Source organism: Mus musculus, chromosome 7 (genome assembly GCF_000001635.26).
Source record: "Mus musculus strain C57BL/6J chromosome 7, GRCm38.p6 C57BL/6J".
Classification (NCBI taxonomy): domain Eukaryota; kingdom Metazoa; phylum Chordata; class Mammalia; order Rodentia; family Muridae; genus Mus; species Mus musculus.
In genome coordinates, this window is record NC_000073.6 from 50053080 (window position 1) to 50065782 (window position 12703).

General features: G+C 41.6%; 1 protein-coding gene across 1 annotated transcript in view; it reads left to right on the forward strand.

The window, feature by feature from the left end:
• Nell1 (NEL-like 1) overlaps nt 1-12703 on the forward strand; it is an 887940-nt gene that overhangs the window by 77730 nt on the left and 797507 nt on the right. The window contains exon 3 of the mRNA NM_001037906.2: nt 9539-9689. Within this exon, the coding sequence (NP_001032995.1) occupies nt 9539-9689 (151 nt within the window). The remainder of the gene's footprint in view (nt 1-9538; nt 9690-12703) is intronic.

Below are 12703 nucleotides of genomic sequence, written 5' to 3' on the forward strand. Positions count from 1 at the left end.
TACGCTTTTAGCAGGAGGCTAACATGATTCAAATGTATGTTTTCAAAAGAACATTTGGCTGTTGTGTGCAAGATGGGAAGAAGGTAGCATGGACATGGGGAAGCTAGTGAGGGGTCAATAGAGAATGTCTTGAGGGACTATGGGAGTGACTTGGGCATGAGATATGAGAGGGAAGTTGGGGTGCAGTGGATACGTTCCAGACATGGGAGTCAGATCACCTGCTCTTGGATTGGACTTGGAAGCAGAGAAGTGGGAAGAACCAAGGACAGTTTCTAGTGTTTGGCTTGAGGGTTGGGTGTCACATACACTAAGACTGAAAACTAGGATGGTTGAGTCTGGGTCAAAGAGTGAAAGTCTTTAACCATAGGTGTTTGAAACATTGACTAGATGTCCAGATGGCCGCAGTAAGTAAGGAATTGTGTATGTGAGTCTGTTGTTTAAAGAAAGCTTACAGCTGTGAATTTTAATATGGAGGCTTTTGGCCAGGGGCTAGATACCCAAGGGCAAGAGAGAGGAAGAAGGACAAAAGAAAGCAGACAAGTTCATCCCAGGAATCTTCCCCCCACTCCCGGCAATAAATACAGATGAAGGAGAATTTTGCTTAGCACTAATATAAAAAATATAAAGTTAATAAAATTTGGCCAGTATTCTCTAGTTTGCAAGATAAATTGCTCTTGTGTTTAGTAAAAATGGAAGCTATCTCAGAAAGTGCCCAGGAAGGATCGTGAAGACATTGAATCATTTTTTTCCTTTTAAAGATTGATTTATTTTTATGCATATTCATGTATTGTCTACATGATATCAGAGCACTATGTGAACACAGTGCATATGGAAGCCAGACGTGGACCTAGGATCCCTTGGAACTGGAAATGCAGACAGTTGCTAGCTGCCATGTGGGTGATTGGAATCAAAGTGAAGTATCAGAACAACAAATGCTCTTTTTTTTTTTTTTTTTTTCTACACCCATTTCCCTCCCACCCATTGCCTCCCAAGACCATATTTCCCTTTTCTAAGTGGGATTCCTTCTTATTTAACTTCAAGAGTCTATGAGGTATATTCTGTACTTTTTGGCTAATATCAACTTATCAGTGAGTACATACCTACATGTCCTTTTGGGTCTGGGTCACTTCACTCAGGATGATATTTTCTAGTTCTATCCACTTGCCTGCAAAACTCATGATGTCCTTGTTTTTAATGGCTGAATAGTATCCCATTGTGTAAATGAACCACATTTTCTGTATCTATTCTTTTTTTTTTTTCCATTTTTTATTAGGTATTTAGCTCATTTACATTTCCAATGCTATACCAAAAGTCCCCCTTACCCACCCACCCCCACTCCCCTACCCACCCACTCCCCCCTTTGGCCCTGGCGTTCCCCTGTACCGGGGCACACAAAGTCTGCGTGTCCAATGGGCCTCTCTTTCCAGTGATGGCCGACTAGGCCATCTTTTGATACATATGCAGCTAGAGTCAAGAGCTCAGGGGTACTGGTTAGTTCATAATGTTGTTCCACCTATAGGGTTGAAGATCCCTTTAGCTCCTTGGGTACTTTCTCTAGCTCCTCCATTGGGAGCCCTGTGATCCATCCATTAGCTGACTGTGAGCATCCACTTCTGTGTTTGCTAGGCCCCGGCATAGTCTCACAAGAGACAGCTACATCTGGGTCCTTTCGATAAAATCTTGCTAGTATATGCAATGGTGTCAGCGTTTGGATGCTGATTATGGGGTGGATCCCTGGATATGGCAGTCTCTACATGGTCCATCCTTTCATCTCAGCTCCAAACTTTGTTTCTGTAACTCCTTCCATGGGTGTTTTGTTCCCACTTCTAAGGAGGGGCATAGTGTCCACACTTCAGTCTTCATTTTTCTTGAGTTTCATGTGTTTAGGAAATTGTATCTTATATCGTGGGTATCCTAGGTTTTGGGCTAGTATCCACTTATCAGTGAGTACATATTGTGTGAGTTCCTTTGTGATTGTGTTACCTCACTCAGGATGATGCTCTCCAGGTCCATCCATTTGGCTAGGAATTTCATAAATTCATTCTTTTTAATAGCTGAGTAGTACTCCATTGTGTAGATGTACCACATTTTCTGTATCCATTCCTCTGTTGAGGGGCATCTGGGTTCTTTCCAGTTTCTGGCTATTATAAATAAGGCTGCTATGAACATAGTGGAGCATGTGTCCTTCTTACCAGTTGGGGCTTCTTCTGGATATATGCCCAGGAGAGGTATTGCTGGATCCTCCGGTAGTACTATGTCCAATTTTCTGAGGAACCGCCAGACTGATTTCCAGAGTGGTTGTACAAGCCTGCAATCCCACCAACAATGGAGGAGTGTTCCTCTTTCTCCACATCCTCGCCAGCATCTGCTGTCACCTGAATTTTTGATCTTAGCCATTCTCACTGGTGTGAGGTGGAATCTCAGGGTTGTTTTGATTTGCATTTCCCTGATGATTAAGGATGTTGAACATTTTTTCAGGTGCTTCTCTGCCATTCGGTATTCCTCAGGTGAGAATTCTTTGTTCAGTTCTGAGCCCCATTTTTTAAGGGGGTTATTTGATTTTCTGAGGTCCACCTTCTTGAGTTCTTTATATATGTTGGATATTAGTCCCCTATCTGATTTAGGATAGGTAAAGATCCTTTCCCAGTCTGTTGGTGGTCTTTTTGTCTTATAGACAGTGTCTTTTGCCTTGCAGAAACTTTGGAGTTTCATTAGGTCCCATTTGTCAATTCTCGATCTTACAGCACAAGCCATTGCTGTTCTGTTCAGGAATTTTTCCCCTGTGCCCATATCTTCAAGGCTTTTCCCCACTTTCTCCTCTATAAGTTTCAGTGTCTCTGGTTTTATGTGAAGTTCCTTGATCCACTTAGATTTGACCTTAGTACAAGGAGATAAGTATGGATCGATTCGCATTCTTCTACATGATAACAACCAGTTGTGCCAGCACCAATTGTTGAAAATGCTGTCTTTCTTCCACTGGATGGTTTTGGCTCCCTTGTCGAAGATCAAGTGACCATAGGTGTGTGGGTTCATTTCTGGGTCTTCAATTCTATTCCATTGGTCCACTTGTCTGTCTCTATACCAGTACCATGCAGTTTTTATCACAATTGCTCTGTAGTAAAGCTTTAGGTCAGGCATGGTGATTCCACCAGAGGTTCTTTTATCCTTGAGAAGAGTTTTTGCTATCCTCGGTTTTTTGTTATTCCAGATGAATTTGCAAATTGCTCCTTCTAATTCGTTGAAGAATTGAGTTGGAATTTTAATGGGGATTGCATTGAATCTGTAGATTGCTTTTGGCAAGATAGCCATTTTTACAATGTTGGTCCTGCCAATCCATGAGCATGGGAGATCTTTCCATCTTCTGAGATCTTCTTTAATTTCTTTCTTCAGGGACTTGAAGTTTTTATCATACAGATCTTTCACTTCCTTCGTTAGAGTCACGCCGAGATATTTTATATTATTTGTGGCTATTGAGAAGGGTGTTGTTTCCCTAATTTCTTTCTCAGCCTGTTTATTCTTTGTGTAGAGAAAGGCCATTGACTTGTTTGAGTTAATTTTATATCCAGCTACTTCACCGAAGCTGTTTATCAGGTTTAGGAGTTCTCTGTTGGAATTTTTAGGGTCACTTATATATACTATCATATCATCTGCAAAAAGTGATATTTTGACTTCCTCTTTTCCAATTTGTATCCCCTTGATCTCCTTTTGTTGTCGAATTGCTCTGGCTAATACTTCAAGTACTATGTTGAAAAGGTAGGGAGAAAGTGGGCAGCCTTGTCTAGTCCCTGATTTTAGTGGGATTGCTTCCAGCTTCTCTCCATTTACTTTGATGTTGGCTACTGGTTTGCTGTAGATTGCTTTTATCATGTTTAGGTATTGGCCTTGAATTCCTGATCTTTCCAGAACTTTTATCATGAATGGGTGTTGGATCTTGTCAAATGCTTTTTCTGCATCTAACGAGATGATCATGTGGTTTTTGTCTTTGAGTTTGTTTATATAATGGATTACATTGATGGATTTTCGTATATTAAACCATCCCTGCATCCCTGGAATAAAACCTACTTGGTCAGGATGGATGATTGCTTTAATGTGTTCTTGGATTCGGTTAGCGAGAATTTTATTAAGGATTTTTGCATCGATGTTCATAAGAGAAATTGGTCTGAAGTTCTCTATCTTTGTTGGATCTTTCTGTGGTTTAGGTATCAGAGTAATAGTGGCTTCATAAAATGAGTTGGGTAGAATACCTTCTACTTCTATCTTGTGAAAAAGTTTGTGCAGAACTGGAGTTAGATCTTCTTTGAAGGTCTGATAGAACTCTGCACTAAACCCGTCTGGTCCTGGGCTTTTTTTGGCTGGGAGACTATTAATAACTGCTTCTATTTCTTTAGGGGATATGGGACTGTTTAGAAGGTCAACTTGATCCTGATTCAACTTTGGTACCTGGTATCTGTCCAGAAATTTGTCCATTTCGTCCAGGTTTTCCAGTTTTGTTGAGTATAGCCTTTTGTAGAAGGATCTGATGGTGTTTTGGATTTCTTCAGGATCTGTTGTTATGTCTCCCTTTTCATTTCTGATTTTGTTAATTAGGATTTTGTCCCTGTGCCCTTTAGTGAGTGTAGCTAAGGGTTTATCTATCTTGTTGATTTTCTCAAAGAACCAACTCCTCGTTTGGTTAATTCTTTGAATAGTTCTTCTTGTTTCCACTTGGTTGATTTCACCCCTGAGTTTGATTATTTCTTGCCGTCTACTCCTCTTGGGTGAATTTGCTTCCTTTTTTTCTAGAGCTTTTAGATGTGTTGTCAAGCTGCTAGTATGTGCTCTCTCCCGTTTTTTCTTGAAGGCACTCATAGCTATGAGTTTCCCTCTTAGAAATGCTTTCATTGTGTCCCAAAGGTTTGGGTACGTTGTGGCTTCATTTTCATTAAACTCTAAAAAGTCTTTAATTTCTTTCTTTATTCCTTCCTTGACCAAGGTATCATTGAGAAGAGTGTTGTTCAGTTTCCATGTGAATGTTGGCTTTCTGTTATTTATTTTGTTATTGAAGATCAGCCTTAGTGCATGGTGATCTGATAGGATACATGGGACAATTTCAATATTTTTGAATCTGTTGAGGCCTGATTTGTGACCTATTATGTGGTCAATTTTGGAGAAGGTACCATGAGGTGCTGAGAAGAAGGTATATCCTTTTGTTTTAGGGTAAAATGTTCTGTAGATATCTGTCAGATCCATTTGTTTCATCACTTCTGTTAGTTTCAGTGTGTCCCTGTTTAGTTTCTGTTTCCATGATCTGTCCATTGGTGAAAGTGGTGTGTTGAAGTCTCCCACTATTATTGTGTGAGGCGCAATGTGTGCTTTGAGCTTTACTAAAGTTTCTTTAGTGAATGTGGCTGCTCTTGTATTTGGAGCATAGATATTCAGAATTGAGAGTTCCTCTTGGAGGATTTTACCTTTGATGAGAATGAAGTGTCCCTCCTTGTCTTTTTTGATGACTTTGGGTTGGAAGTCAATCTTATCAGATATTAGGATGGCTACTCCTGCTTGTTTCTTCATACCATTTGCTTGGAAAATTGTTTTCCAGCCTTTCATTCTGAGGTAGTGTCTATCTTTTTCTCTGAGATGAGTTTCCTGTAAGCAGCAAAATGTTGGGTCTTGTTTGTGTAGCCAGTTTGTTAGTCTATGTCTTTTTATTGGCGAGTTGAGACCATTGATGTTAAGAGATATTAAGGAAAAGTAATTGTTGCTTCCTGTTATTTTAGTTGTTAAAGGTGGCATTCTGTTCTTGTGGCTGTCTTCTTTTAGGTTTGTTGAGGGATTACCTTCTTGTTTTTTCTAGGGCGTTGTTCCCGTTCTTGTATTGGTTTTTTTCTGTTATTATCCTTTGAAGGGCTGGATTCGTGGAGAGATAATGCGTGAATTTGGTTTTGTCGTGGAATACTTTGGTTTCTCCCTCTATGATAATTGAGAGTTTGGCTGGGTATAGTAGCCTGGGCTGCAGTTTGTGTTCTCTTAGTGTCTGTATAACATCTGTCCAGGCTCTTCTGGCTTTCATAGTCTCTGGTGAAAAATCTGGTGTAATTCTGATAGGCTTGCCTTTATATGTTACTTGACCTTTTTCCCTTACTGCTTTTAGTATTCTATCTTTATTTAGTGCATTTGATGTTCTGATTATTATGTGTCGGGAGGAATTTCTTTTCTGGTCCAGTCTATTTGGAGTTCTGTAGGCTTCTTGTATGTTCATATGCATCTCATTCTTTAGATTTGGGAAGTTTTCTTCAATAATTTTGTTGAAGATGTTTGCTGGACCTTTGAGTTGAAAATCTTCATTCTCATCCACTCCTATTATCCGTACGTTTGGTCTTCTTATTGTGTCCTGGATTTCCTGGATATTTTGAGTTAGGATCTTTTTGCATTTTCCATTTTCTTTGATTGTTGTGCCGATGTTCTCTATGGAATCTTCTGCACCTGAGATTCTCTCTTCCATCTCTTGTATTCTGTTGCTGATGCTCAAATCTATGGTTCCAGATTTCTTTCCTAGGGTTTCTATCTCTAGTGTTGCCTCGCTTTGAGTTTTCTTTATTGTGTCTACTTCCCTTTTTAGGTCTAGTATGGTTTTGTTCATTTCCATCACCTGTTTGTATGTTTTTTCCTCTTTTTCTGTAAGGACTTCTACCTGTTTGATTGTGTTTTCCTGTTTTTCTTTAAGGACTTGTAACTCTTTAGCAGTGTTCTCCTGTATTTCTTTAAGTGATTTATTAAAGTCCTTCTTGATGTCCTCTACCATCATCATGAGATATGCTTTTAAATCTAGGTCTAGGTTCTCAGGTGTGTTGGGGTTCCCTGGACTGGGCGAAGTGGGTGTGCTGGGTTCTGGTGATGGTGAGTGGTCTTGGTTCCTGTTAGTAAGATTCCTCCGTTTACCTTTCGCCATCTGGTAATCTCTGGAGTTAGTAGTTATAGTTGACTCTGTTTAGAGATTGTTCTTCTGGTGATTCTGTTACCGTCTATCAGCAGACCTGGGAGACAGATTCTCTCCTCTGAGTTTCAGTGCTCAGAGCACTCTCTGCTGGCAAGCTCTCTTACAGGGAAGGTGCGCAGATATCTTGTATTTGGATCTCCTCCTGGCCGAAGAAGAAGGCCCAAAACAGGACCTTTCTCAGACACTGTGTTGCTTTGGCAGTTCCCAGGTGGTACAGACTCTCACCTAAGCAGACTAAATTCCTAAGTTCCTTGGAGTCCCGGGACCAAGATGGCGACCGCTGCTGCTGTGGCTTAGGTCGCCTCCCCAGCCGGGCGGGCACCTGTCCTCTGGTCCGGAAGGTGGCCGGCTGTCCCCGGCCCACACAGGGTGCTGCCTCAGCGCCTCTGTGCTTCTGCCTGTTCCAGAGGCTGTCAGGTTCTCTGGCGCACCCTCTCACCTGTTCAGACTAATTTCCTAAGTTCGGCAGGTCCCGGACCAAGATGGCGACCGCTGCTGCTGTGGCTTAGGCCGCCTCCCCAGCCGGGTGGGCACCTGTCCTCTGGTCCGGAAGGTGGCCGGCTGTCCCCGGCCCACGCAGGGTGCTGCCTCAGCGCCTCTGTGCTTCCGCCTGTTCCAGAAGCTGTCAGGTTCTCTGGCGCACCCTCTCACCTGTTCAGACTAATTTCCTAAGTTCGGCGGGTCCCGGACCAAGATGGCGACCGCTGCTGCTGTGGCTTAGGTCGCCTCCCCAGCCGGGCGGGCACCTGTCCTCCGGTCCGGAAGGTGGCCGGCTGTCCCCGGCCCACACAGGGTGCTGCCTCAGCGCCTCTGTGCTTCTGCCTGTTCCAGAGGCTGTCAGGTTCTCTGGCGCACCCTCTCACCTGTTCAGACTAATTTCCTAAGTTCGGCGGGTCTCGGACCAAGATCAACAAATGCTCTTAACCACAGAGTCATCTTCTCTAGACCCCATAGAAAGCATTCTTTACATGGCTTTCTTATGTGTTGGCCTGTAGCAAGGTCATAGTAAATAATAAAAATAATAAAACAGTGATGACTTTTCAGTAGGCAGAAAAAGTGAGTGTCAGGCATCTGGTGTCCTGCCTCTATGGGAGAGACTGCTTGTATGCATCTCTCTCTCTCTCTCTCTCTCTCTCTCTCTCTCTCTCTCTCTCTCTCTCATTAGATATTTTCTTCATTTACATTTCAAATGCTATCCCCAAAGTCCCCTATACCCTCCCCCTGCCCTGCTCCCCAACCCACCCACTCCTGCTTCCTGGCTCTGGCATTCACTTGTCCTGGGGCATATGATCTTCACTAGACCAAGGGCCTCTCCTCCCATTGATGGCCGACTAGGCCATCCTCTGCTACATATGCAACTAGAGACACAACTCTAAGGAGTACTGGTTAATTCATATTGTTGTTCCTTTTCAGCTCTGTGTGTGTGTGTGTGTGTATAATCTATTAAATCCATTTGGTGTTGCTCCTTGTACATGTGTTTAGGATTGGCCACTTGGGATTGGCTGACCTATCAGGAGGCTCATGGCTACAGAACATTGGTTCTCCCTTTCTCAGAGCCACTGAATGCCTATCCCTCTTCATCCCTCATCTATATTGGCATGTCAAAATGATATTATTATTATGCTGGTCTTGTTTAGGCAGCCATATTATTGTGATTTCCTGGGTATGACTTCTCTGTCACATCTAGAAAATACTGTCTAGTAGCAGGCCTCCTGGTTCTGTGACTAAAGAATGTAAAAGCCAAATGACTTTTGATGCTCACTTGCCCTCCTCTGCTATGACATCCCCATGTTTGGTCCGTTGGTGACCAGTTCTGATGCTGGGAGATGATCGTGAAATAATGTACAATGAGCAAGCAGGATGAGCAGGGTTCATGCACCTCTAGACCTTACAGACCTTAATGAATATGTCATAAGGAATGTAATCCATCTCATGATCACAGAGTTATTCTAAGCACACGTACAGATCACTAGTGTGTATTGTTTATTGTCTCATTCTTTAAGCAAAGGCGATATTCCCTGGCATTGTTAGTGCAGGTATAAGACAAGGACAGGGATTCTAGATGCATGTTGGGGAGAGAGAAGCCAAGACTACAAGCAACATAGAATCTGAATGCTATTAGTTATCATTGAGTCCTGCCAGGTCTGAGATTCTCTGCCTCTCAGGACCCTACTTACCTGACAACCTCCAACATTATTTATGGCCACTCTATTGATTTTATTTTTTTCAGAAGGCCAAATTGCTCATTATCCCATCAAAATTTATGTCAGAAAACCACTGTCTGGCCTATCGTGACTTGCCAAAGTGACAAGTGGGCCTGGTGGCAGAGATAGCAGCGTTTCTGGGTTTTTTGTTGAATGGATGTAGCTGTGTGGGGTGATGAATGGTGCCAGAAAATGAAAGCTATTGACAGAAGAGGAAGAAAAAACAAAAAAGGCAATCTGGGCTCTTAAATGTTTCACTTGTAATTTGATCCCTTTTTCTTTTTTTCTCCCCTGCTTATGTTTTCTGTGTCTCTCCACTTCACCCTGCTTCTTCTGTGCCTTTTTCTTGACCCCCTAGATGTACAGAGAGAGATCCACTCAGCCCCTCATGTGAGTGAGAAGCTGATCCAGCTATTCCGGAATAAGAGTGAGTTTACCTTTTTGGCTACAGTGCAGCAGAAGCCGTCCACCTCAGGGGTGATACTGTCGATCCGGGAGCTGGAACACAGGTAGGAAACAGTCTTCTTTTAATTACTTAATTGGCTTCTTGAGAGAAACCCTTGGCTGGTTTGAAATGTAGTTCATAGACTGACTGTTCTTGCTCTTTCTATGATCCTCTTGCCTTTGCCTTCTGTTCTGGAAATATAGGTGTGTGCCACCATGCCTGGTAAAGAAAGCTCTGTATACTTTCAAGAGTCTTTTTGGAATGAAAGGACTATACAAGATGCTTTTGGGCTCTAGAGATGGGGATTGGATGGGAAAATGTGGTGGCCACCTCGGGTCTAGTTTCTACTGAACACATAAATGTTAGAATTTACTTTGCAGTAAGAATTTACTTTGGGCAAAAGGATGTGCACTTATTTTTCAAAGGCCACTCATGAGTATTGTTTATCTTCTAATTTGCTTCATTTGTATAAAACCACATCCTACCTTGCATATTTAGGTCATCAAACATGTTAATCAGTTGTATTTAAGAATGTTCTGTAAGACTCCATTGTGTGTTTCCATGGAAACTGTACTTGACATTGGATGTAAAGGCAACTATCTCCAAATGTTTACTCTGAGGCTTTGAGAAGCTAGTAGGGACCGTGGACAGATGAGCGCTAAGATGCTTTATGGATGCAGGGTTAGAAGTTCGTCTTGATAAAGGTAGGCTGGGCCAGTCCTACATAAGGTTGTATTAGTCAAAGAAAGCATCAGAGAAAATGACAGTTATATAATGAAAAAAGTGAGTGTGGTAGATAGCTCAGTGTGCACTTGCTGTCAGGCCCGACAACTTCAGTTTGATCCCCAGACCCACCCATGTGGTGGACAGAGAGAGCCAAACTCCTGCAGGCTGTTATCTGACTTCTCTTTGTGTGCTGTGGCATGTATAAACTCAGGTTTACATAAATAAATGTTTGACAGTCTGAATGGGAAGCAATGGGTAGCACTGTAAAAAAAGAGGTTCCTGGAAATTTAAGAAGGATCAGGCTGTTGGGTAAAGGTGGAGGTGTAAGGGAATTTCTGGGAAAGAATGAAAATTTGGAGTACACAGAGATGGGTATAATACAGAGCTAGCAAGAGACAAGAGGAAGCTTGGTCACTGTGAAAACTCAATGCTGTGTTGGAGACCTTAGATGCAAGTCTCCAGAGTTTTAAGTTTAAGAACACTCATGTTACCCTAAATAGACTGTCTCCATCAAATCTCTCCCATCAGGACTCAGAGAAATGGGATGGAGGACACAGGCCCTCTGAATAAACAGAACTCAGAGACTGAGGCAGTATGCATAGGGTTTGCATGGGTCTGCACCTGATAGATATTATGGCTTCTTGTTTTGTGTTTTTATGGCATTCCTGAGTGTATGAGCAAGTGGACGTTTTCTTTGCTTAAACTCTTTCCCTTCTGTTTGTTTTACTCTGTCCTGACGTGTTAGATTTTTTTCTTCTTATTATCACATTATATTTTATTACTATCCCTTCGAAGCCTGCTTTGTTTTCTAGTGAGAGAGAGAAGGAGGTGGTAGATCCAGATGGAAGGGGTGGTGGGAAGGAACTGGGAGAAGAAGAGGAAGGGGAAACTATATTCAGGATATATTATATGAGGGGAAAAATCTATTTTCAATGAAAGGGGTCAGGGAGAAGAACACTCACGGCTGACACAATGTTCAGTTCCTTTCACAGAGGACTTTATGTCTGAGAAAGCTCAAGGTAATGCTGACCAGGTAACCAAACATTTAAAAATGGTGGTAGACTCTTCCTCCCCTTGCCCTGTCGAATATACTTCTGAAGAGGTTTCTTTGTTCCAGGGACTGTAACAAGTTCTTGTGGAGTCAATAAAACAGAATATCGAAAGGATTTATGAACCCTTGAGGTATAAAAGCATGGCCAAAGAAAAAGCTAAAACTTAGTCAATGCTAATCAAAGGGAGGCACCAAGCAGTGTGTGACCTTCATAATTTTGTCAAGTGCTGAGGTCATTAACCAGACCATCGAGCCAGGGTGCAGGGAGCATTGCCGGTGGCAGAACCCAGCAGGGAAGGAAAGAGTAATCTCAAGCAGGAGGGGCTATGTGTGCGGTCACAGAGCTGAGGGAACAGGGCGTGTAGGTTCGTTATATCCGTGGGGAGAGAAAGGCAGTGTGAAAGCCAACTTAGGCGAAGCTCGAGAGCTTTACTTGTGGGCTTACAGTAATTGTAGGAGCGACTATCTCTAGTCAAGAAATTCTTTATTTCACTTATTTATTTTTAATAATATAATATTTTATTAATTCTTTGAGAATTTCACATAATATATCATAATCATATCTAGCTTAGTTCCTCCTCATAGCCATTTGTATCTATCTATCTATCTATCTATCTATCTATCTATCTATCTATCTATCTATCTATCTATATGTATATATTTTTAATGAAAAATTATGCCATTTCCTGCTTTCTTTCCCTCTAATCCCTCCCATGCTCCATCTTCTTACTACCTCTTAAAATTATGGCCTCTTTTCCCTTAATTACTATTGTTTTACATATACACACCCTAAATATATAACTACAGCATATATATATATATTTTTTTTTTGAGAATTTCATATATCTTGATATGTGTTATATGAACATATATATGTCTGATATAGGTATATGTGTGTATATATATATATATGTGTATGTGTGTGTGTGTGTGTGTGTGTGTATGTTTATCTTATGTCAGTCATAGAACTCATAGGATTGCTTTGGTTATTTGGAGTCTTTTGTCGTTCACTCTATATATGAATATTAGGATTTTCCTCTATTTCTCTGAAGACTGAGGTTGGGATTGTATTGAATCTATAAATAGCTTTTGGTAGAAAGGTCATTTCTGCTACAATATTAACTCTACCAAGCCACAAGTATGGGATATTTTTCCATTTTCTGATCTCTTTATCTCTTTCCTCAGAGGTTTAAGCTTTTTATTGTAGAGGTCTTTTACTTCCCTGGCTAGGTTTATTCCTCAATATTTTATTTTCCTTGAGGCTACTGAGAATAGGAATGTGTTCATGATCTCTTCCTCAG